At 35.9% G+C, this 24,822-nt stretch overlaps 2 protein-coding genes, 1 pseudogene and 2 gene segments (V, D, J or C); all 5 read right to left on the bottom strand.

The window, feature by feature from the left end:
- Positions 1 to 1,350: 1,350 nt before the first annotated feature.
- On the bottom strand, positions 1,351 to 7,382 carry LOC121883886 (the record flags this gene model as incomplete). The annotated part of the gene is made up of 5 exons (XM_042392349.1): positions 7,352 to 7,382; positions 6,027 to 6,336; positions 4,071 to 4,158; positions 1,734 to 1,782; positions 1,351 to 1,643 (listed from the first exon to the last, which is right to left on the bottom strand). Coding segments are annotated over exons 1-5 (771 nt in total), but the record flags the coding sequence as incomplete, so codon positions are not given.
- Positions 7,383 to 7,843: 461 nt separating this feature from the next.
- On the bottom strand, positions 7,844 to 13,536 carry LOC121883885. The segment is given in 4 exon segments: positions 7,844 to 7,883; positions 8,790 to 9,005; positions 11,198 to 11,504; positions 13,470 to 13,536. Coding segments are annotated over 4 exon segments (630 nt in total).
- A 1,324-nt stretch (positions 13,537 to 14,860) lies between these two features.
- Positions 14,861 to 17,643, bottom strand: LOC121883884 (immunoglobulin epsilon heavy chain-like). The gene is made up of 4 exons (XM_042392348.1): positions 17,577 to 17,643; positions 16,537 to 16,796; positions 15,356 to 15,401; positions 14,861 to 15,265 (listed from the first exon to the last, which is right to left on the bottom strand). The coding sequence occupies exons 1-4, from the start codon at positions 17,641 to 17,643 to the stop codon at positions 14,961 to 14,963; spliced, it is 678 nt and encodes a 225-aa protein (XP_042248282.1). The 3' UTR covers positions 14,861 to 14,960.
- Positions 17,644 to 18,710: 1,067 nt separating this feature from the next.
- On the bottom strand, positions 18,711 to 19,279 carry LOC121883787. The segment is given in 2 exon segments: positions 18,711 to 19,122; positions 19,205 to 19,279. Coding segments are annotated over 2 exon segments (348 nt in total).
- A 2,509-nt stretch (positions 19,280 to 21,788) lies between these two features.
- On the bottom strand, positions 21,789 to 23,299 carry LOC121883762 (annotated as a pseudogene).
- Positions 23,300 to 24,822: the final 1,523 nt, after the last annotated feature.

Below are 24,822 nucleotides of genomic sequence, written 5' to 3'. Positions count from 1 at the left end.
TGACACCAATCTCTTTTAATACATAATGGTTTAAGGTTTAATAATGTCTAGTAGTGTAATCCATTTGTTCCATAATGTCATATATCAGTGATTATAATGTTCTAATATCTATATTATTGCATCATGCGATCAGTGTTTTTTATTACTCTTTTTTTCCACATTCACTCAGTCTATGAGATTCTCCAGACCTTTTAACCACTGATTCAGACTCAGTCAGTGTTTGACCCTCAGCACCTACAGAAAGTTAAACTGCTCATTAGCTACTGTCATGCAGCCATAATTTCTTTATACCAGGTTTGTCAGAAAAACAACGGTTATCCAGACTGCACAACCATTTACTCTGGCTGGATGAGATCAATACTGTACACACCTTTGGAAAGAGAAATCAACATTATCACCATCATTCATCTGACTATTCAGTGTTTCTAATGTGTTTATTAGTGTGAATCCACTGAAAGCTCCTCACAGGATCCAGCTGCCAGCAGCAGCATCAGAGCTGCAGAGAACATGGTTGATGTTGAAGCTGAACTGATGTGAGCTCTTCTGTCCTCTCGCTGACACACACACACACTTCACTTCCTTATGAGTCACATTTATTTGCATATCATTGAATAAATAATTATCTATTTCTTAGTACTTCTATTTTTCACTTTGAGGTGAAGAGTTCAGTCTTTCTTGTCAAGTTTCCAGACTGAATATATAGTGTGTACTATGATATATTGTTAATTTAGTGAACTTAAAATGGTGCTAAGATTTTGTTTAAAATGAATTACCATTTATTCATGTATTATTGTAGATAAACTGATTTTAGTCTAATACTGAGTGTTGCATGGATAAGATTTTGTGTAATAATGGATAAAAACACATTATCATCCACAAAAATCATTAATAAATAGTTATCAAAATCTGCCTTTGGTGAGTCTACTGTGAATGAATTGAAAGTTATAAATAGTCTCACATGGAAAAGGATATGTATCTGTAATTTTAATTAAACATTTATTACTGTATATGTAAATTCATCATTTGCCAAGTATTCTGCAGCTGTGTGGAGGTTTGGAGTTTTACATAAAATACTTTTTTGTTGTATCAGTGTTGCAGATGTTTGAAGCCACAGACAATCAGACTCTCTAGAGAGCTGCTCAGACACTGAAATTCATGTAAAAAAAATGTTGCTTTAGGTAAGAAGAGAATTAAAATCTTTCTGAAGAACTGTCGTTAGGATTCTTTCTTTAAAAACCCAATAGGTAATGAGTGATTAACCATATGAGATAGTTGGAGTTTTTAAGCCCAATGTTGATGAGTATTGTAGGATTTTGTACAGCTGCTCAACCAACTCAGTCACTGTGAGTCTCGAGCACAATAATAAACAGCAGAATCTTCAGTCTTCAGACTGTTCATCTGCAGATACAGCTGCTCTCTGCTGTTGTCTCTGGAGATGGTGAACCGGCCTTGAACTGACTGAGAGTAGTATTTGCTACTACCACCATCTCTACTGATAGCTGCAATCCACTCCAATCCTTTTCCAGGAGCCTGTCTGATCCAGTACATCCAGTAGTTGCTGAATGTGAATCCAGATGTTGTACAGGTCAGTTTGTGGGATTCTCCAGGCTTTTTAGCCGCTGGTTCAGATTCTGAATCAACACCTGTCAAGACAGAAAAAGGAAAATAATCAGTTTCTTTAAGCTGGTAACTTTTTAACAACAACTTCAACTCAAGATCAGTGAAATCTTCACCTGCCCAGCAGATAGTTAAAAGCAGCAGTCCTGTCCTAAAGTCCATCATGTTAAACTGTGTGTCCACTGTTCTCTGTCATCCTACCATCCATCTGCAGTCACATAAATAGAGGAAGATATTTTGCATTGACTCCTCCTCAAATGGAGGAACTGGATTGGACTCGGATCTCAGTTCATGTTTGGTGGAGAATGTATGTTCACTGTGCAGAAATGAATCCTCCAAACTCTTATACCTCTAATCCCCTCAGTTAATTTTGAACACTGCAGTACTGTAAATGCTTGTCAACTGACTCATAAGGATTGTGATTCAATTTTCTTTAAAAAAAAAAGAAAAATGATTCAAAGTTTTCAGTGCCTCTAAGGTACCACATCAGGTAACAAAAACACCATAGTGAAGAAAATGTGAATGAGTATAGAGGAACATGTAATATATGCAGATCAATTTTTACATGAATCAATGTGAAAATAGTCTGATGTCAGATAAAACCAATCCAATCACTTGTGGTCTTTCTTGACGTTACTTCTAGTGCACATGATTATCATGATCAGTATGAGGATCAAACCCAGTCAGTTCTAGACCGCCCTCTAGAGGTTTGAAAGAAGTCAATGTGACCTGTGACACCTAATTTTCTACATGTGTGTTATCAAAAATCTTCTTTTTTTATTAGTTAATTATTCTGCTCATTTTGTTGTCATTTATTTTTTGTTGTATGTTCCTAAATTATTTTTGCTCGTTTTTTTTCCCTCTTTTTTTATTGTTTGTTTTTCTCCTTAAGTTGAGGGGAGGTCAGTTGTATAAGCTTGTGGCTTCTTGACCTCTCATGAAACATCTCTTAACTTTCATTATCTGGATTTTATGCAGTATGTTTGTGCAAAAAAAAGAAACAGAGACATGTCTCAGCGTGTAAGAAGACATGAATTTGCGTAACCTTAGAATTACAAGGTTCTACTTGACATTTTTGGCAAAACTGAATTATACACATGAAATTACTCTTACATTATTGACCCTAAAATTTGAGAGAAGTGGAGGTTCTATCAATCAGAAATCAATCTTAAACTTGGTGCTAAGAGGTTTGATCTACAAAAGCACCAATCAGCGCTTGTAATGTATGGGAATATATGGAAACGTATGGGAATGTATGAGAATATATGGGAATGGGGTGGCTGTGGCTCAGGAGGATGAGCATGTCATCCATCAATCAGAAGGTCGGTGGTTGCTCGACTCTTGTCTGCATTTCGAAGTGTCCTTGTGCAAGATACTGAACCCCAAATTGCTGCCGATGGTTGCACCAGCATCCTGCCTGGTAGCTTGTCACCATCAGTGTGTGAGTGTGTGTGCGAAAGGGTGAGTGAGCAGCAGAATATATAGAGCTTTGGTTAAAAGCGTTATATAAGCAGCCATTTACCGTTTACCATGTAGACAGGAGGACCAATCAGGTTCTGCCTCTTTACCATGTGACCTCACTGCTCTGTGACTGTGGTTAAAGGAGCTGAAAATATTATGAATTGTTGCTACATCTTAAGTTTTGAGACCTCCAAACTGATTCTTTTATCAGAATAATTATGTATGACACTGATACAAACACCAACTGAGTTGAAAGTCAGTTTTTTATCTTGTTTGAACTCAGTATGAGGCAGATTTTTACCTTCATCTACCATGCTAGTCAGCAAGCTTTCTAAGTTTAATTACTTTATTATCATGTTATTATTAGTGGCTTAAGTTGCTATAACTACTTAAAAAATGACAGCAATGAAAGCCAACATGTTAATATGTAAAAATATGAGATACGTTCAGGCTGCTACAGTAGCTGTTGATGCTAACGCTACCTGCATGCTGCTAACTGGGTTTGTGTCTGTTTAATGTTGTTACTTGAGTCCTGCAGCAGACACAGTGATGATACCCAACGATTTGCACTGTGGACCAATGTACCTATTATACATTTTGATGTGAGACTGGGTTGCCTCATGCCTAAACCTAAGCAACCTAACCAACAAATGAAACAAGTCCTAGCCAATCAGAGGCAGAGTAGGGTGAGTTATTCCGTCACCATCCTGAGGAAAAATGTTTTGCCTCCAGCATGAGAAAGTTCTATCTGCAGTCTTGCACTAATGTTAGCTTGTAACACATCCGTCTCCTTGTGGACTTGTGTCTCTCATTGGCTGTTGTGGTCCTGCTTGAAAAGTAGTGACGTAATCATCCAGATTTTAACTCCTAAATATCAAACATGTTTGAAATTATCGGGGCGGCCCTGATGAGTCTGCAAGCAGTTCTGGAGGTTTAAGATTGGATCTGTAAACTCCTCACATTAGCAGATAATCTGGGCAGAACATGAGTACTGATCGAGGTCCCAGACCAGATTTTTCCTCTGATTGTCTGGAGGGGTGAATCAGAGATAAACCAGCCCAGAACTCCTGTAGTCTGAGCCTGCAATAAGACATCTCCATCTACATGACTAGAAAGACAAGCTGAGTAAATTTTGAGAAGTTAAAGTATTATTATTAGATATGTTTTAAAGTGAGGATTAGTGTTTCTAAAATTGAACAACTTCAGTTATACTGTAGTATTCACATTATAATAAATACATTGGGGGTCAAAGACACTCTTCAATAACAGAAAATATATGTACAAATATTTTAATTTACTCACTGTAAGTATGTATGTATTGTATTTGCTGCAAAAAGAAATACAGTGACAGCAGTCAGGATCATGTAAATAGTGTGAAAACCTAATCTTGCATAAAAGATTTAATGGTTTCAGTGTTTGCAGGTGTTTAAAGCCATAGACATGGAGCCTCGAGATAAACAGCTGCTCAGGAACTGAAACCTGTGTGACAATATGCAAAAAACTAAATCCTGTAACTTAGAAGAAAACTATTTTAGTTCATGCATTGATGAAATACTTTCTTTAGCAATAATCATCACATTTTGCCTTTATCTGTGGTGGTTACAGATGTGTTATGAATAAAAAACTAAATCAACTATAAAGCAGGTGGTTGACAAGGTAAACACTGTAAAAAATAAACAAAACAAATGATAAATAAATAAAGACACAATTTATGTGAATCTGATCCTGCCTGTAGATGGATGTAGCTTCCTTTTCCTCATATTCTGATTTAGAAAACTTTATTGCCTGTTTTATTCTGTGAATGTGGAGATAAGTCAGACAGATAAGTAGAGGTGGAAGACGTATAAATGTTTGCATTTCCTCTTCACAGGAAGGAGAGAATCAGATTGATCACTGTACTGACACATTTGTAGAAAAAACAGGAGTAAGGAAACCTTATTATATTAATCCATTCACCTACTGAACTCTATCACACATTACTGCTGAGAGAAGAATCATATAAGAAAGGAGGACGATAAGGAGGACATTGTTTTAGATCAAAAATCCCAGGAAGTGTTTGTTACTGCAGTATTAGTTGTTCATGTGACTTTAATTACACTCTCACAAACACAAGAATAAGCAGCAGCCCTGTCAGGCCCTCAGCTGTTCATCTTGATATCTAACTGATCTACTGTACCTATGCAGCTACACTCAGTGCTGATGATCAACACCTACCCTACACCTTAGTCACACTTTACTATTCAACATGTGCTGAATCAAGCTCACAAATGATTTTTGTTATGGAATAATCACAATCACAATATCCAGTATACAAGACAAGAAGGAGTATTTAGTTCAGTCCAAACAGAGGAAAGACAAACTTGACATCGATTGCTCTTTTGTGTTTTTATAAGAAGAACTGCAACATTTTTCACTTTCTCATTGTGATTTCCATTTTGCTCTCAATAATGAATATGAAGAGATATATAGTGAAGGCTTGGACAGGCAGTTTATAAACTTATGTCACAGCTCTTGTAATCAGATTCGTTTGTCTTAATATCTTCTATTTCATTTATTCATGACAAGACTACAATGACACATGTAAATACATGTATAGATCTATGAGACAGAGGAAAGTAATACTGTAAAGGCCTTAACTGCCCTCTAATGATTTAAAGTGGACCTGCAACATATTGTCTATTTCAATACAATGTAACAAAACTGTAATTATGAATAATATGTAGGGATAGTGTTTATATAAACGATGTGTTCATTGTTTTGATATATTTGCTCATTAATTTTCTCTCTAAAGACATTTAAGTGTGCAATCATACAAAATCATATCAAGATGTTACAGTGTCACTGTAATTCACTTGTTGAGTTTTACTTATTGTATGTGTGAGTGTGTGTGTGCATATGTGTGTGTGAGTGTGTGTGTACAAATGTGTATGAGATCCAACTCCAGTCACTGTGAGTCTCGAGCACAATAATAAACAGCAGAATCTTCAGTCTTCAGACTGTTCATCTGCAGATACACCTGCTCTCTGCTGTCGTCTCTGGAGATGGTGAACCGGCCTTGAACTGACTGAGAGTAGAATTTGCTACTACCACCACCATTGCTGATAAGTGCAATCCACTCCAGTCCTTTTCCAGGAGCCTGTCTAATCCAACCCATCCAGTGGTTGCTGAAGGTGAATCCAGAGGTTGTACAGGTCAATCGGTGGGATTCTCCAGGCTTTTTAATCGCTGGTTCAGATTCTGTCAGAGTCTGACCATCAACACCTGTCAAGACAGAAAAAAGAGCCTAACATGCATCAAGTTGGTAATACAAATGTAAATATGTCAGATAAAGATCAGTGAAGATCTTCACCTGCCCAGCAGATAGTTAAAAGCAGCAGTCCTGTCCTATAGTCCATCATGTTAAACTGTGTGTCCACTGTTCTCTGTCATCCTCTCTGCAGTCAGATAAGTAGAGGTGGAAGACATCAAGGTTTTGCATTGACTCCTCCTCACAGCAAAGAGAGAACTGCATTGAACTTTTTAAAATGTGCAATACTGAAAAGCTTCAACATGATAATGAAGTTTGAATACAAAAAAGTAAGTCCTGAAAAAACGTTTTTCATAGTGTTATACTTTGTTTTATTTCTTTTATGTCTTTTTTTCTCACAAACTTTTCATAAGTCATATTCAGAACTTCAGACAAAAGAAAACCTCAGTAGGCATAAAAGTGACGAAAACTGATGAAAATACATCAAAAATATGTAACCCCTCAGTACATGGATATCATTTATCTCTATCTTCTTTAGTCAATAAGAGTAAAATATCCAATCAAAAATATAAACTCTTTTACTTTGTGTAAAACAAAAGTCGCAGTGGAAAGTAAACAATTTGTCATTTTCTTTGCAGTTTGATCAGTGAAGTTGGAAGTCAACCAAGTTTTGAATTGACTCATCCTCACATGGAGGATAGAATTGGACCTCTTGTTTGTTGTGCAAAACAAAATGTAATAATTTCAACACAAGCTAAATTAATTTTGAATTAGGCAATCTATATTTGAAACTTCTACTTAATCAGAATTGTCACTAAAAGTTGAATTTTGTGTTCAAAGTTTGAGTTGCAACCATCTCGTGTTGTTGGATATCAGAGTATCACTCAACAAATACATATTTTTAACACACTCGCAACTGAATTATCATGACACAAAATCTTAACTTTGCTAAAACATGAGATGAATCTCACCTCAGATAATTAAAATGATTTCCATACACATGAACAAAAACCAATGGCTGCCTACGAGAAAGGACATCTAAAATCTGATGAACCATTTTTAAAAATGGTGAACATTAATCTACAATATGCAGAGGACTAAGACATCAAACAACATGTTTAATTTATAATCATTAATAATAGTGCAGAGGAGCAAGAAAGAAGTAACACTGTTGTTAGTTGTTTATAACTTTATCTTATTTAAATACCACAGCTTATTTAACTTATTTACAGTTTGCTAATATTTTGATCTACTGAGGTCACCTGTAATGTTTGCATCTATACTGGAGACAGATCGTACCAAAGACTGTGAAAGTGTTCTGTAAAGCTCTTGTATTCTCACGAGTAAAAGGAGAAAATGTTGTTAAAATATAAATACCGCAAGTCAGGAAGAAAGAACACTTTTTGGTAAATGCCTCCATTGAATTATTTAATATTTAAATAATTATGTATTATAATAAATCATGTTGTATATGTTTTACTTTTTTCATGATTAAATGTGTTCAAAGACTCTTTCCCGTTATTGTGAACTAGTGTTGAAATCATTAGTGGTCTGAGGGCTCCTCCTCTGGTGGCTTCATGTTACAAGTGTTCAGGCACTGAGGGGTTTTTGTTCAGGTCTGCTGATGGTTTGTGTTATTGTGGGTCTCTGGCACAGTAATACACAGCAGTGTCTTCAGACTGCACATTCTGTCCGTTTAGAGTCACTCTAAAGATTATTTATGTTTCATTTCTTGTTAAATGAAGAGCTTTTAAGGTGTAGTTGTCAGTTGAAATAATGCTGCAACAAATTCACCGCTTGAAATATACATATTGTGAGTCAGGAAGAGAGAACACTTTTTGGTAAATGCCTCCACTGTATTATTTAATATTATTATAATTATATATCATAATAAGTCATATTATTTCGTTTTACTTTTTTCACGGTTAAATGTGTTCAAAGACTGTTTCCTATTATTGTAACAGTGAACTCAGGGCCGGCTCTAGCCATTTTGGTGCCCTAGGCGAGATAAGGATTTGGTTCAAGGGTCAGTCTGTTAATATCAATGAGAAAAGCAGATCTGAGTGTTTCTTTATTGTAAAAGAGGAGAGAGAAACTTGACAATGACCTCTAGTGATTTTATAAAGGAAACTGCAACTTTTTTTTACTCCTTCATATTATGATTCCACATAATTTGTAGACATTATGTTATCTTAATTTACAGAAATGCTAATTATTCTTAAACATCTCTATTATTATTTGTAGTAGTTTGTATTTTCTTTATTTCACACCCAGACAAATGTATCAGGAAAGTTGATGTTTCTCAAGTTTAGTAAAGAATATTTTTGAGGAACACACAACTTTACATAATGCAGAGACAAATGTTGCTGTAATTTATTATTAAACATACTCGATTACTAAATGCTACCAGCCCAGAAGATGAGTATTGTAGGATTTTGTACAGCTGCTCAACCAACTCAGTCACTGTGAGTCTCGAGCACAATAATAAACAGCAGAATCTTCAGTCTTCAGACTGTTCATCTGCAGATACAGCTGCTCTCTGCTGTCGTCTCTGGAGATGGTGAAACGGCCTTGAATTGACTGAGAGTAGAATTTGCTACTACCACCACCATCACTGATAGTTGCAATCCACTCCAGTCCTTTTCCAGGAGCCTGTCTGATCCAGTACATATAGTAGTCACTGAATGTGAATCCAGAGGTTGTACAGGTCAGTTTGTGGGATTCTCCAGGCTTTTTAACTGCTGGTTCAGATTCTGTCAGAGTCTGACCATCAACACCTGTCAAGATAAAAAAAAAAACATCAAAAGAAATAAGCTGGTGACACAAAAAACTCTGTTAGATTAAAATCTGTAAATGTTTTCACCTGCCCAGCAGTTAAAAGCAGCAGTCCTGTCCTATAGTCCATCATGTTAAACTGTGTGTCCACTGTTCTCTGTCATCCTCTCTGCAGTCAGATAAGTAGAGGTGGAAGACATCAAGGTTTTGCAATGACTCCTCCTCACAGCAAGCAGAGAACTGCATTGAACTTTTTAAAATGTGCAATAATAATTTTAATATAAAGTTCATAGTTATTATAGTTATCTTTTAATAGAAAAAGTACCTCCTGAACTAATGTTGCTTTTTTTTGTTTTTCTCACAAAGTGCTCATAACATTCAGGATGTCAGGGGGAAAGAAAACCCCAGTAAGAATATAAGTGAAGAAAACTGATGAGAATACATGAAAAATATGTAACTCCTCAGTACATGGATGTTGTTAATACCCATCTTCTTTAGTCAATAAAAATAAAATGTCCAATTTGAAACATAAACTCTGTTTCTTGAGTAAAACAAATATCAGTGAAAACTACAGTAACCAGTTTGTCTCTCTCTCTGCAGTCGGATCAGTAAAGGTGGAAGACAACCAAGTTTTGAACTGACTCGTCCTCACAGACAAAACAATGATGGAAGAATTGCAACACCAGCTAAATGAATTTTGATTTAGTTCATCTAAATTTGAAAATTGTACTTAATCAGAATTCTCTTCAAAAGTTGAATTTTGTGTTGCAAGTTTGAGTTACAACCAACTTGTGTTGTTGGATATCAGAGTTTCCCCCAACAAACACATATTTTTAACACACTTGCAACTGAATTATCATGACACAAAATAACTTCACTAAAACATGAGATGACATTATGTTTTGTATTTATTAATCTTAATCTCATCCACCGGGAGATAATTTGGGGAAATGCATGTGGTAATGTTACCTCTTGTATGTCTTTTTCATAAAAATAAAAGTTTAGACAAAAATAACATATTATTATTGATGTTTTTGTCATAGGAATACATACTGTGACATAATACTAATTAAAACATCAAAGTATCTACAGTGCCACGAATCAATTCTTGTTAAAAATAAATGAACAACATATTTTATACTTTCATACTATAGGTTTTTACATTACATACATTGAGGTTTTTTTCTGTTTATTCTTTCCTTTTCATAACAGTGAACTGGTATTGAAATCATTAGTGGTCTGAGGGCTCCTCCTCTGGTGGCTTCATGTTACAAGTGTTCAGGCACTGAGGGGTTTTTGTTCAGGTTTGCTGATGGTTTGTGTTATTGTGGGTCTCTGGCACAGTAATACACAGCAGTGTCTTCAGGCTGCACATTCTGTCCGTTTAGAGTCACTGTGTTGCTGGAAGAGTCTAAGTCGATTCTGAACTTATTCTTTAGTGAATCTTTGTAGTATGAACCTCCAGTATATCTACTTCCAATCCACTCCAGTCCTTTCCCTGCAGGCTGTCTGATCCAAAATGTCCAATAGCTGCTAAAAGAATAAGAGACCTGACAGGTGATGGTCAGACGTTGACCTGGCTGCACAGTCACTGAGGCTGGCTGTGTCAACTGTTCACACTTCACACCTGTGGAGGAAAACATGTTGAGTATTGAATCAGTGTAATTACAGTGAACAGTCAGTGTGCTAACTACATTAAAACAAAATGTGAAGTGACAGCAAAATCATGTAACAGTACGAGTTTTCTGCAGCTGTGTGCAGGTTTGGAGTTTTATATAAAATATTTTTAATGGTTTCAGTGTTGCAGATGTTTGAGCTTCTAGAGAGCTGCTCACATAAAAAAAGTTTTTTTCTTACACGAGAAGATAATTTGAATCTTTATTAAGAGTTATCATTAAAAATGATCCTCTCTCTCAGGAAATGTACTTTAAAAAACAAATTATAGTATCACTGTTTCCAAAAAATATGTTTGCGTCTGAAGGAATTACATCATTTTCTTGAACCACCTGAGCTGAGAAAATACACGATTCATGTGAGTTAAAGGGGGTCTGATGAGTACTGTAGGATTTTGGACAGCTGCTCAACCAACTCAGTCATTGTGAGTGTCGAGCACAATAATAAACAGCAGAATCTTCAGTCTTCAGACTGTTCATCTGCAGATACAGCTGCTCTCTGCTGTTGTCTCTGGAGATGGTGAACCGGCCTTGAACTGACTGAGAGTAGTATTTGCCACCACCATCACCGTAGATAAAAGAAATCCACTCCAGTCCTTTTCCTGGAGCCTGTCTGACCCAGGCCATAGCATAGCTGCTGAATGTGAATCCAGATGTTGTACAGGTCAGTTTGTGGGATTCTCCAGGCTTTTTAACTGCTGGTTCAGATTCTGTCAGAGTCTGACCATCAACACCTGTCAAGATGAAAAAGGAAAATAATCAGTTGCTTTAAGCTGGTAACTTTTTAACAACAACTTCAACTCAAGATATGTGAAGATCTTCACCTGCCCAGCAGATAGTTAAAAGCAGCAGTCCTGTCCTATAGTCCATCATGTTAAACTGTGTGTCCACTGTTCTCTGTCATCCTCTCTGCAGTCAGATAAGTAGAGGTGGAAGACATCAAGGTTTTGCATTGACTCCTCCTCACAGAAAGCAGAGAACTGCATTGAAGTTTTTAAAATATGCAATACTCTTTTACCTTGCAAAATAAAAGTCGCAGTGGAAAGTAAACAATTTGTCATTTTCTTTGCAGTTAGATCAGTGAAGTTGGAAGTCAACCAAGTTTTGAATTGACTCCTCACATGGAGGATAGAATTTGGCCTTTTGTTTGTTGTGCAAAACAAAATGTAATAATTTCAACACAAGCTAAATTAGTTTTGAATTAGGCAATCTTTATTTGAAACTTCTATTTAATCAGAATTGTCTTCAAAAGGTGAATATTGTGTTTGAAGTTTGAGTTGCAACCATCTCGTGTTGTTGGATATCAGAGTATCACTCAACAAATACATATTTTTAACACACTCGCAACTGAATTATCATGACACAAAATCTTAACTTTGCTAAAACATGAGATGAATCTCACCTCAGATAATTAAAATGATTTTCATAAACATGAACAAAAACCAATGGCTGCCTACAAGAAAGGACATCTAAAATCTGATGAACCATTTTTAAAAATGGTGAACATTAATCTACAATATGCAGAGGACTAAGACATCAAACAACCTGTTTAATTTATAATCATTAATAATAGTGCAGAGGAGCAAGAAAGAAGTAACACTGTTGTTAGTTGTTTATAACTTTATCTTATTTTAATACCACAGCCTATTTAACTTATTTACAGTTTGCTAATATTTTGATCTAATGAGGTCACCTGTAATGTTTGCATCTATACTGGAGACAGATCGTATCAAAGGCTGTGAAAGTGTTCTGTAAAGCTCTTGTATTCTCACGAGTAAAAGGAGAAAATGTTACATTTCTTGTCCTGTTCAGTCCTTCCTCTCTTTGTTAGTCCAGACTGACAAAAGTAATTTATGTGGAGCCACAAAGTAAAACTAAAAGTGTCATAAAATTTTTCATTTCTTGTTAGATGAAGAGCTGTTAGATGAAGTGTAGTTGAAATAATGCTGCTTATAATAATATATAATGCTTATTATAATTATATATCATAATAAGTCATGTTATTTTGTTTTACTTTTTTCACGGTTAAATGTGTTCAAAGACTGTTTCCTGTTATTGTAACAGTGAACTCAGGGCCGGCTCTAGCCATTTTGGTGCCCTAGGCGAGATAAGGATTTGGTTCAAGGGTCAGTCTGTTAATATCAATGAGAAAAGCAGATCCGAGTGTTTCTTTATTGTAAAAGAGAAACTTGACACTGACCTCTAGTGATTTAATAAAGGAAACTGCAACTTTTTTTTACTCCTTCATATTATCATTCCACATAATTGTAAACATTATGTTGTCTTAATTTACAGAAATGCTAATTATTCTTAAACATCTCTTTTATTATTTGTAGTAGTTTGTATTTTCTTTATTTCACACCCAGACAAATGTATCATGAAAGTTGATGTTTCTCATGTTTAGTGAAGAATATTTTTGAGGAACACACAACTTTACATAATGCAGAGACAAATGTTGCTGTAATTTATTACTAAACATACTCGATTACTAAATGCTACCAGCCCAGAAGATGAGTACTGTAGGATTTTGTACAGCTGCTCAACCAACTCCAGTCACTGTGAGTCTCGAGCACAATAATAAACAGCAGAATCTTCAGTCTTCAGACTGTTCATCTGCAGATACAGCTGCTCTCTGCTGTTGTCTCTGGAGATGGTGAACCGGCCTTGAACTGACTGAGAGTAGGATTTGCTACTACCACCACCATCACTGATATAAGCAATCCACTCCAGTCCTTTTCCAGGAGCCTGTCTGATCCAGTACATGTAGTAGTCACTGAATGTAAATCTAGAGGTTGTACAGGTCAGTTTGTGGGATTCTCCAGGCTTTTTAACTGCTGGTTCAGATTCTGTCAGAGTCTGACCATCAACACCTGTCAAGACAGAAAAAAGAGCCTAACATGCATCAAGTCGGTAATACAAATGTAAATATGTCAAATAAAGATCTGTGAAGATCTTCACCTGCCCAGCAGATAGTTAAAAGCAGCAGTCCTGTCCTATAGTCCATCATGTTAAACTGTGTGTCCACTGTTCTCTGTCATCCTCTCTGCAGTCAGATAAGTAGAGGTGGAAGACATCAAGGTTTTGCATTGACTCCTCCTCACAGGGAGAGAGAACTGCATTGAATTTTTGAAATTTTGCTATACCAATTTTGATATAAAGTTTATAGTCATTATAACTGAGTTTTAATGGAAAAAGTACCTCCTGAACAAATTTTGACTTTTTTGTTTTTCTCACAAAGTGCTCATAACATTGAGGATGTCAGGGGGAAAGAAAACCCCAGTAAGAATATAAGTGAAGAAAACTGATGAGAATATGTGAAAAACATGTAACTCCTCAGTACATGGATGTTATTAATACCCATCTTCTTTAGTCAATAAAAATAAAATGTCCAACATGAAACATAAACTCTGTTTCTTGAGTAAAACAAATATCAGTGAAATCTACAGTAACCAGTTTGTCTCTCTCTCTGCAGTCGGATCAGTAAAGGTGGAAGACAACCAAGTTTTGAACTGACTCGTCCTCACAGACAAAACAATGATGGAAGAATTGCAACACCAGTTAAATGAATTTTGATTTATTAATCTAAATTTGAAAATTGTACTTAATCAGAATTCTCTTCAAGTGTTGAATTTTGTGTTGCAAGTTTGAGTTACAACCAACTTGTGTTGTTGGATATCAGAGTTTCCCCCAACAAATACATATTTTTAACACACTCGCAACTGAATTACCATGACACAAAATAACTTCACTAAAATATGAGATGACATTATGTTTTGTTTTTACCAAACTTAATCTCATCCACCGCGAGATAATTTGGGAAATGCATGTGGTAATGTTACCTCTTGTATGTCTTTTTCATAAAAATAAAAGTTAAGACAAAAATAGCATATAATTTTATTGTCATAGGAATACACACTGTTTTATAATACTAATTAAAACATTAAAGTATCTCTATCACCATGAAATCAATTCTTGTTAAAAGTAAATGAACAACATATTTTATACTTTCATACTATAGGTGTTTATATTACATACATTGAGGGGTTTTTTCTGTTTATTCTTTCCTTTTTGTAACAGTGAACTGGTGTTGAACTCATTAGTGGTCTGAGGGCTCCTCCTCTGGTGGCTTCATGTTACAAGTGTTCAGGCACTGAGAGGTTTTTGTTCAGGTCTGCTGATGGTTTGTGTTATTGTGGGTCTCTGGCACAGTAATACACAGCAGTGTCTTCAGACTGCACATTCTGTCCATTTAGAGTCACTCTATTGCTGGAAGAGTCTAAGTCGATACTGAACTTGTTCTTTAGTGAATCTTTGTAGGCAGAGCCTCCAGTATATCTACTTCCAATCCACTCCAGTTCTTTCCCTGCAGGTTGTCTGATCCAAGCTGTCCAATGGTCGCTAACAGAATAAGAGACCTGACAGGTGATGGTCAGACGTTGACCTGGCTGCACAATCACTGAGGCTGGCTGTGTCAACTGTTGACACTTCACACCTGTTAAAAGAAGAAAATGTTTTGTGACAAATTATCAAGTTTCACTGCAAAAGAAGAACTTCTGACTATGACAAATCCAGAGAGACTTACAGGATCCAGCTGCCAACAGCAGCAGCAGAGCTACAGAGAACATGGTTTATGGTAAAACTCATGTGCTGTGATCTCCACTGACAGTCTGATGTGAAGATTTTATAGCTGAGAAACAAGGAGGATCACTGAGTTTGCATAGAATCAAACACATGAAGCATTAATGTTGGTCTAACTGGACTAATAGAAGAGTCTGATGACTGTTATTACTGTATATCTGCAAACTGAAAACACACCTGGAAATCATCTCTGCTTTACATATGATATTTTAATTTCATTACATTTATTTAATTATTTAATTATTTGTTGACTTTACTTACTTATTTCTTTCAAACAGAAATACAACAACAGCAGCAGGATCATGTAAATATCATGAAAAGTTGAGTTTGCATAAAAGACGTTGAATAGTTTCAGTGTTTTCAAATGTTTGAAGAAACAGACACAGAGAAACTTGGACTTTATAGATTACTGCTGTCTTCTCTCAGCAATGGTTTCAATGAAGCTACAGTACGTGATGGAAGAGTCAGATTTTTAAATTATATATATATTATAATTTTTTCTAATGAAATGTAACTAACTTAAAGCTCAGTCATACATCAGTGGTACTCAGATGACTGTGTGTTGCGTAATTGTGAAGTACTGACCTGAGGACATTAATAATGTGAGACTGAGAGTCACAAATGACTTTTGTACATTTCAACGCCATGTACATGTCAAACAGTTGTATCAGGCTTTAGCTCAGTACAGGGTTCAAGAAAAGCAGATCTGAGTGTTTCCTTATTGTAAAAGAGGAGAGAGAAACTTGACACTGACCTCTAGTGATTCTGTAAAGGAAACTACAACTTTTTCCCCCCTCATATTATGATTCCACATAATGTATAGACATTATGTTGTCTTAATTTACAGAAATATTTTTTAAACATCTCTATTATTATTTGTAGTAGTGTTTATTTTCTTTATTTCACACCCAGACAAATGTATCATGATTTTTGATGTTTCTCATGTTTAGTAAAGAATATTGTTGAGGAACACACAACTTTAAGTAATGCAGAGACAAATGTTGCTGTAATTTATTATTAAACATACTGTATTACTAAATGCTACCAGCCCAGAAGATGAGTACTGTAGGATTTTGTACAGCTGCTCAACCAACTCCAGCCAGCAGAATCTTCAGTCTTCAGACTGTTCATCTGCAGATACAGCTGCTCTCTGCTGTCGTCTCTGGAGATGGTGAACCGGCCTTGAACTGACTGAGAGTAGTATGTGTCACTACCACCATAACTGCTGATAGCTGCAATCCACTCCAGTCCTTTTCCAGGAGCCTGTCTGATCCAGGCCATGTAGTAGTCACTGAATGTGAATCCAGATGTTGTACAGGTCAGTTTGTGGGATTCTCCAGGCTTTTTAACTGCTGGTTCAGATTCTGTCAGAGTCTGACCATCAACACCTGTCAAGATGAAAAAGGAAAATAATCAGTTGCTTTAAGCTGGTAACTTTTTAACAACAACTTCAACTCAAGATCAGTGAAGATCTTCACCTGCCCAGCAGATAGTTAAAAGCAGCAGTCCTGTCCTATAGTCCATCATGTTAAACTGTGTGTCCACTGTTCTCTGTCATCCTCTCTGCAGTCAGATAAGTAGAGGTGGAAGACATCAAGGTTTTGCATTGACTCCTCCTCACAGCAAGCAGAGAACTGCATTGAACTTTTTAAAATGTGCAATAATAATTGTAATATAAAGTTCATACTTATTATCATTAAGTTTTAATAGAAAAAGTACCTCCTGAACAAATTTTGCTTTGTTTTGTTTTTCTTACAAAGTGCTCATAACATTCAGGATGTCAGGGGGAAAGAAAACCCCAGTAAGAATATAAGTGAAGAAAACTGATGAGAATACGTGAAAAACATGTAACTCCTCAGTACATGGATGTTGTGGTCCTTTCTTTAGTCTTTGCATATTGTATGACCACAAAGTTTAGTTTCCATACAGCTGAATACACAAAACAAGTGAGAAAGGTTGAGTCTATCAGCCCAGTAAGGATGAGTACTGTAGGATTTTGTACAGCTGCTCAACCAACTCCAGTCACTGTGAGTCTTGAGCACAATAATAAACAGCAGAATCTTCAGTCTTCAGACTGTTCATCTGCAGATACAGCTGCTCTCTGCTGTTGTCTCTGGAGATGGTGAACCGGCCTTGAACTGACTGAGAGTAGTATTTGCTACTACCACCACCATAACTGATAGCTGCAACCCACTCCAGTCCTTTTCCAGGAGCTTGTCTGATCCAGACCATCCAGTAGCTGCTGAATGTGAATCCAGAGGTTGTACAGGTCAGTTTGTGGGATTCTCCAGGCTTTTTAACTGCTGGTTCAGATTCTGTCAGAGTCTGACCATCAACACCTGTCAAGACAAAAAAGAAGAGTCACCTGCTTCATATGTTTGCAATAATTTGAGGACAGATTCAACTCAAGATCTGTGAATATTTTCACCTGCCCAGCAGAGAGTTAAAATTCTTGTTGTCTGGAAATAGATTTTTTTTTATGAGATTTCAATTAGTAATAACATTTATAAGGATTATTCAAAAGAAAATCCCAAAACACTGCACACAACTGGAAAGTTAACACATAAAAAATGTTTTGTAGCCAACTCTGAATTGCTGGATGCCAGAATCTCCTCATAACAAATATATAAATAATTTTCATGACACAAAAAATTACATAATAGGATATATGATATGCTGCTTTCCTATCTCAAAAAAGGTTTTCATACTGTACATGAACTGAAACCAATGGTTGATTGAACATCTAAACATTGATGAATGTATTGAAGATGAAGAATGAAGACGACGGGCTCAAGAGTGTTTTTTCTCTTGCTCACAAAAAGAGAAAGTGGAAGTTGGTTGATCATTAAAAAACATAATTTTCAATAGTTTTACTTATAAATGATACACAACACCATGAAGGCTGAAGAGAAGTGATTCAGTGAACTTATTAACACTGTAGTTATTTAGATTATAATATATTGTTTCCCTTTTTAAATGATGAAGTTATGGAAAAGACATGACTTTTGGGGGTTTCACTGCTTCCTTTTAAAAACAAGGTGCATGTTGAAATGTTGCTGTTATTCATTCCTCAATATTCTACATATAGACATTATGAGTCAGAGAAGTAAGACACTATGTAGGAAATGCATCAACTTGTCTTGTTTGTTTGCACTCATTTGTCCCATCTTGTCATATATCAGTGATTATAATGTTCTAAAATTTTGTATTATTGCACCATGCAATGAATTGATTTTATTATACTTTTTTCCATATTTTCAATACTACTGTACAGTAAACAGTATTCATAGACTGCTTAACTTGGACTTGAACTCATTAGTGGTCTGAGGGCTCCTCCTCTGGTGGCTTCATGTTACAAGTGTTCAGGCACTGAGGGGTTTTTGTTCAGGTCTGCTGATGGTTTATGTTATTGTGGGTCTCTGGCACAGTAATACACAGCAGTGTCTTCAGGCTGCACATTCTGTCCGTTTAGAGTCACTCTATTGCTGGAAGAGTCTAAGTCGATACTGAACTTGTTCTTTAGTGAATCCTTGTAGTATGAAGCTCCAGCAAATCTCATTCCAATCCACTCCAGTTCTTTCCCTGCAGGCTGTCTGATCCAAGCTGTGTAATAGCCGCTAACAGAATAAGAGACCTGACAGGTGATGGTCAGACGTTGACCTGGTTGCACAGTCACTGAGGCTGGCTGTGTCAACTGTTCACACTTCACACCTGTTAAAAGAAGAAAATATTTTGTGACAAAATATCAAAATAAAAAAGAACTGCTAACTATGATAAATCTAGTGAGACTCACAAGATCCAGCAGCCAGCAGCAGCAGCAGAGCTACAGAGAACATGGTTGGTATTGAAGGTGATCTGATGGGAGCTTCTCTTCTTCTGCCGCAACTGACAGCATGATATCAAGTGTTTATAGCAGACTGTGAGGAAGTTCACTTTGCATAAAGAAGGACACTGACAGGCTACAAAAGAGGGATGGACTGTTGTGTCACACAGAGTCCACTTGGAATTGTGTTATTAGCATTTATTTTGACACATACAAATGTATTATTTAAAACAGTAACTTAAAGTTAATGTTCTTTCATTCTTCACAAAACTTCTAACACAAGTCAGACAAATGCATTTAAACTCAAATAAACAGACGATTTAATTTTTCCATTCTGCCTCAGCTACAGAGAACATCAGAGATACACAAGAACATGTCTGAGATAATAAAGCTGTTTTATCAGATTGTCTAACCATCATTTCTCAAATCATATCATATCATTTCATCAAACCTTCTCCTGTCCTTAATCAGGATCTTATCTCTGTCAGGTAGTCGAGTAATGTACACTGGATTGTCCAAATTTGTAGCCCAGTTATTATCAGTTCAGTTCAGTTATTATCTGACTTTCAAGGGAAAAAGCCACAAATTTCTGGCAACAAATTAAACAATATAAAAGTGTATGCACCCTTTCTCTGCTTAAAGAGTTTAAATAAACACTAGTTAGTCCTTGGCTCTAGTAATGCTATGGTTTCAAAATAGATAAATAAGTATAGTTCTGCATTAGTGTTATTTGTAGTAGTATAAAGTAAATCATTATTATTACAATGATACATCTGTTAAGATGGATTAAAAGAACTGTTGTCAGTGATACACAGAGGAGAAAAATAGATGTTTTAAGTCTTGAATAACTTCTTTTCGGTTTTTACTGTTTGTTAATGTGTATGTGCGTGTTTTTGCATGTGACTGTATGGTCCAGCATTTACTCTTTACATACTGTACTGTATTACTCTACTTTATTATTTCCATACAACTGAACACACAAAACAAATGAGATATTTGGGGTCTATCAGCCCAGTAAGGATGAGTACTGTCGCTCTCGAGCACAATAATAAACAGCAGAATCTTCAGTCTTCAGACTGTTCATCTGCAGATACAGCTGCTCTCTGCTGTCGTCTCTGGAGATGGTGAACCGGCTTTGAACTGACTGAGAGTAGGAGATGTAGCTACTACCATCATTACTGATAGTTGCAACCCACTCCAGTCCTTTTCCAGGAGCCTGTTTGATCCAGGCCATCCAGTTGCTACTGAATGTGAATCCAGATGTTGTACAGGTCAGTTTGTGGGATTCTCCAGGCTTTTTAACTGCTGGTTCAGATTCTGTCAGAGTCTGACCATCAACACCTGCCAAGACAGAAAAAAGAGCCTAACATGCATCAAGTTGGTAATACAAATGTAAATATGTCAAATAACGATCAATGAAGATCTTCACCTGCCCAGCAGATAGTTAAAAGCAGCAGTCCTGTCCTATAGTCCATCATGTTAAACTGTGTGTCCACTGTTCTCTGTCATCCTCTCTGCAGTCAGATAAGTAGAGGTGGAAGACATCAAGGTTTTGCATTGACTCCTCCTCACAGGGAGAGAGAACCGCATTGAACTTTTGAAAATTTTCAATATCTATTTTAATATAAAGTTTATAGTTATTTTAGTTAAGTTTTAATAGAAAAAGTACCTCCTGAACAAATTTTGCTTTGTTTTGTTTTTCTCACAAAGTGCTCATAACATTCAGGATGTCAGGGGGAAAGAAAACCCCAGTAAGAATATAAGTGAAGAAAACTGATGAGAATATGTGAAAAATATGTAACTCCTCAGTACATGGATGTTGTTAATACCCATCTTCTTTAGTCAATAAAAATAAAATGTCCAATGTGAAATATAAACTCTGTTTCTTGTGTCAAACAAATATCAGTGAAAACTACAGTAACAAGTTTGTCTCTCTCTCTGCAGTCAGATCAGTAAAGGTGGAAGACAACCAAGTTTTGAACTGACTCGTTCTCACAGACAAAACAATGATGGAAGAATTGCAACACCAGTTAAATGAATTTTGATTTAGTTCATCTAAATTTGAAAATTGTACTTAATCAGAATTTTCTTCAAAAGTTGAATTTTGTGTTTCAAGTTTGAGTTACATCCAACTTCTGTTGTTGGATATCAGAGTTTCCCCCAACAAACACATATTTTTAACACACTTGCAACTGAATTATCATGACACAAAATAACTTCACTAAAACATGAGATGACATTATGTTTTGTATTTATTAATCTTAATCTCACCCACCGGGAGATAATTTGGGGAAATGCATGTGGTAATGTTACCTCTTACATGTCTTTTTCATAAATATAACAGTTTAGACAAAAATAGCATATAATTTTTTTGTCATGGGAATACACACTGTGATATAATACTAATTAAAACATTTAAGTATCTACAGCACCATGAATCAATTCTTGTTAAAAATAAATGAACAACATATTTTATACTTTCATACTATAGATTTTTACATTACATACATTATGGTTTCTTTCTGTTTATTCTTTCCTTTTCATGACAGTGAACTGGTGTTGAACTCATTAGTGGTCTGAGGGCTCCTCCTCTGGTGGCTTCATGTTACAAGTGTTCAGGCACTGAGGGGTTTTTGTTCAGGTCTGCTGATGGTTTGTGTTATTGTGGGTCTCTGGCACAGTAATACACAGCAGTGTCTTCAGGCTGCACATTCTGTCCGTTTAGAGTCACTGTTTTGCTGGAAGAGTCTACGTCGATACTGAACTTGTTCTTTAGTGAATCTTTGTAGTATGAACCTCCAGTATATCTACTTCCAATCCACTCCAGTCCTTTCCCTGCAGGCTGTCTGATCCAAGCTGTCCAATAGTCGCTAACAGAATAAGAGACCTGACAGGTGATGGTCAGACGTTGACCTGGTTGCACAGTCACTGAGGCTGGCTGTGTCAACTGTTCACACTTCACACCTGTGAAGGAAAACATGTTGAGTATTGAATCAGTGTAATTACAGTGAACAGTCAGTGTGCTGTGATCATACTGTCAGTGTCTCTGCCTCAGTGAGACTCACAGGATCCAGCAGCAGCAGCAGCAGAGCTACAGAGAACATGGTTGGTATTGAAGGTGATCTGATAGGAGCTTCTCTTCTTCTGCTGCAACTGACAGCATGATATCAAGTGTTTATAGCAGATTGTGAGGAGGTTCACTTTGCATAAAGAAGGACACTGACAGGCTATAAAAGAATGATGGACTGTTGTGTCACAAGTAATCAAAATCCTGATTCGTCTTATGACCTCTTATATTATTATAAGCAAGGGAATTTATTTGGATACAAATATTTATGAGAGTGGAATTTACCTTCACATTTAACGCTCAGCAAGACAAAACATAAATATATTTCCCAAAATGTCTAATTATTCCTTTAAAGTGACAATTGGCTGATTTTGTAATTGTTTTAATGTGAGTCTTGAAATTGACTACCACCAATTCAGGCTTGATTTGTATTCATCATATTAGAGATTCAAGGTGAGCGCTGACTTCTAATTGTTCTTTGGCACCAAAAACACAATCTCAGTTTTATCTTTGTTTAACTGAAGGACATTTTGGCACATCCTAATATTAATTTGTTCAATGCACTTATTTAGTGACTGTATTTACCACAGTCACTTGCTGACATCCTTTGTCATCCACATAACTATGTTAGGATATATTGTTGCTTTCCATAAACTGAGCTAGTGGGAGCTTTCAGAGAATGGATCCCTGTTGAACTCCACTTATTAATTTGATTACTTAAATGTGTAATTACTGAATGACACAACTTATTACATACTTTTACAGACTGAAAGAAAATGTGATTATTATTTCAAACTATATCTAAATATTCATATTTTTTTATAGGTCTTAAAACAAAAGAGAGGACAAAAAGACAGAGACAAACACATGTCAGTTACTGACCATGACATAGTTGAAAAAACTCTGTAATTGTTTTGGCCAAAAACAAACAATTTGAAGACATTGGCATGGGTTCTGGAAAATTTAGACAGTTTCTCCACATTTATAAACCAGTGGTTAACTGAAAGAAAGGTATTGTAATTGAAAATGACAAAAGTAATGGAAAGCTAGTTTCAGCTGTAATTGTTCTCACATCATGTGTCTGAGGGCTAGCTTCTAGGTAGGGAGCACCGCCCCCTGTAGGTAGGTTTAGAGAGAGCTATTTTCTTTTACAAGGAAGGGTGTGAGCAAATTTGCTTGTGTAATACTCAGTTCTCAGGTACTTGAGGCCTACTTTGGCTAGTGGGTTAGGTGAGACATTTGTCCCCCCTCACCACCCCAAATTTCCCTTATCTGCACAGACAAAGCAGTCCTACCACACCTCAGACCAGGCCTCAGACAAAAGAGGCACTAATTGCCCACTTATAAAGTAGAAGAGCTCTCTCAAATCCTACCTACAGGAGGCAGTGCTCACAACCTAGATGCCAGCCCTCACACTAGTGTGAAAATTAACTTTCAGAGACCTGAAACTCGCTGCAGAGGAAGAAAGCATTGTTATGGACATTTTATCACCTTTACTAGGGCCTGAGCCCAAAGGGCGAAGACACTATTGTATTTCGTGTGTTTGTTTCTTTCTTATTAGGGCCTGAGCCCCTTTGGGATCAACTAATCTAACAGAATGAGGTGCAAAGTGTTGTCAAGCTAGATTCTTTCATTTCCTTTGGAGATTTAAAAGCTTTTTGATCTGATGTTTTTATGACTCTTGTCGTTGTCATTAATTTCATTGTTGTCACTTAATTGTTTGTTGCCTGGCTTTGCACGTGTTATTCATGTATGCTGGTTTTCTGACTCTCTCGAACAGATCTTGATCTCAATGAAATAATCTGATTAAATCAAGATACTAAAAGATTTAATTCTCTAAAATATTTATGTGATGCTTGAAATCCTCCGTTAGTATCATTTGACAGAAATAAAATACAATAGAATAAGATAGGAAAACAAGTATCAAAGACAAAAAATATCAAAGACAAGAAAACAATTAAGTTTCTTTTTATTCATAAACTAAATTAAGTCATTCTTTATAATAACATCAACAGCTTGAACAGGTTTTATTTACTGTAATAATGATAATAATAATAATAATAATAATAATAATAATAATAATAATAATAATAATAATAATAATAATAATAATAATAATAATAATAGCTTTATTTGTATAGCATCTTTCATACAAGAAATGCAGCTCAAAGTTCTTTACAACAAAAGAAATTACATTCACCAAGTGTCTTATATGAATAGAACATAAAAGTATGTAAAAACATTAATGTAGCATAAGATGGAAAATAAAAATAAAAAAAATAATGAAATCCACTTGATAAAGTGAAACTAAAATACATAGAATGCATAATGAATAATAATCAAAGAGTAAAATATGATTAAAAAAAAAAAACAAGTTAAAGCACAGAATACCTAGAATGTATAAAATAAAAATAAAATATAACATTTTAAAAGAAGCGCAGTAGAGCATAAGTGTGAGGCTGACTGAGCATTAAACAGTGCAGCAGAGAGCAAGTGCAAAGCTATTTAAATGCTCGGGTAG

The sequence above is a fragment of the Thunnus maccoyii genome, chromosome 18, assembly GCF_910596095.1.
Source record: "Thunnus maccoyii chromosome 18, fThuMac1.1, whole genome shotgun sequence".
Lineage (NCBI taxonomy): Eukaryota > Metazoa > Chordata > Actinopteri > Scombriformes > Scombridae > Thunnus > Thunnus maccoyii.
The sequence above is the reverse complement of the archived record's forward strand: the minus strand, read 5'-3'. Positions and strand labels throughout refer to the sequence as shown.

What these genes read in the sequence shown, in the direction of transcription:
- LOC121883884 (XM_042392348.1), bottom strand. Translation starts at nt 17,643, where the DNA reads ATGGTCTGGATCAGACAAGCTCCTGGAAAAGGACTGGAGTGGGTTGCA. An exon ending in AGCTGTATCTGCAGATGAAC is followed by an intron (nt 15,402 to 16,536) that starts AGTCTGAAGACT and finishes GTTTTACCATAA; the next exon opens with ACCATGTTCTCTGTAGCTCT. An exon ending in GCTGTTGGCAGCTGGATCCT is followed by an intron (nt 15,266 to 15,355) that starts GTAAGTCTCTCT and finishes TTCTTTTAACAG; the next exon opens with GTGTGAAGTGTCAACAGTTG.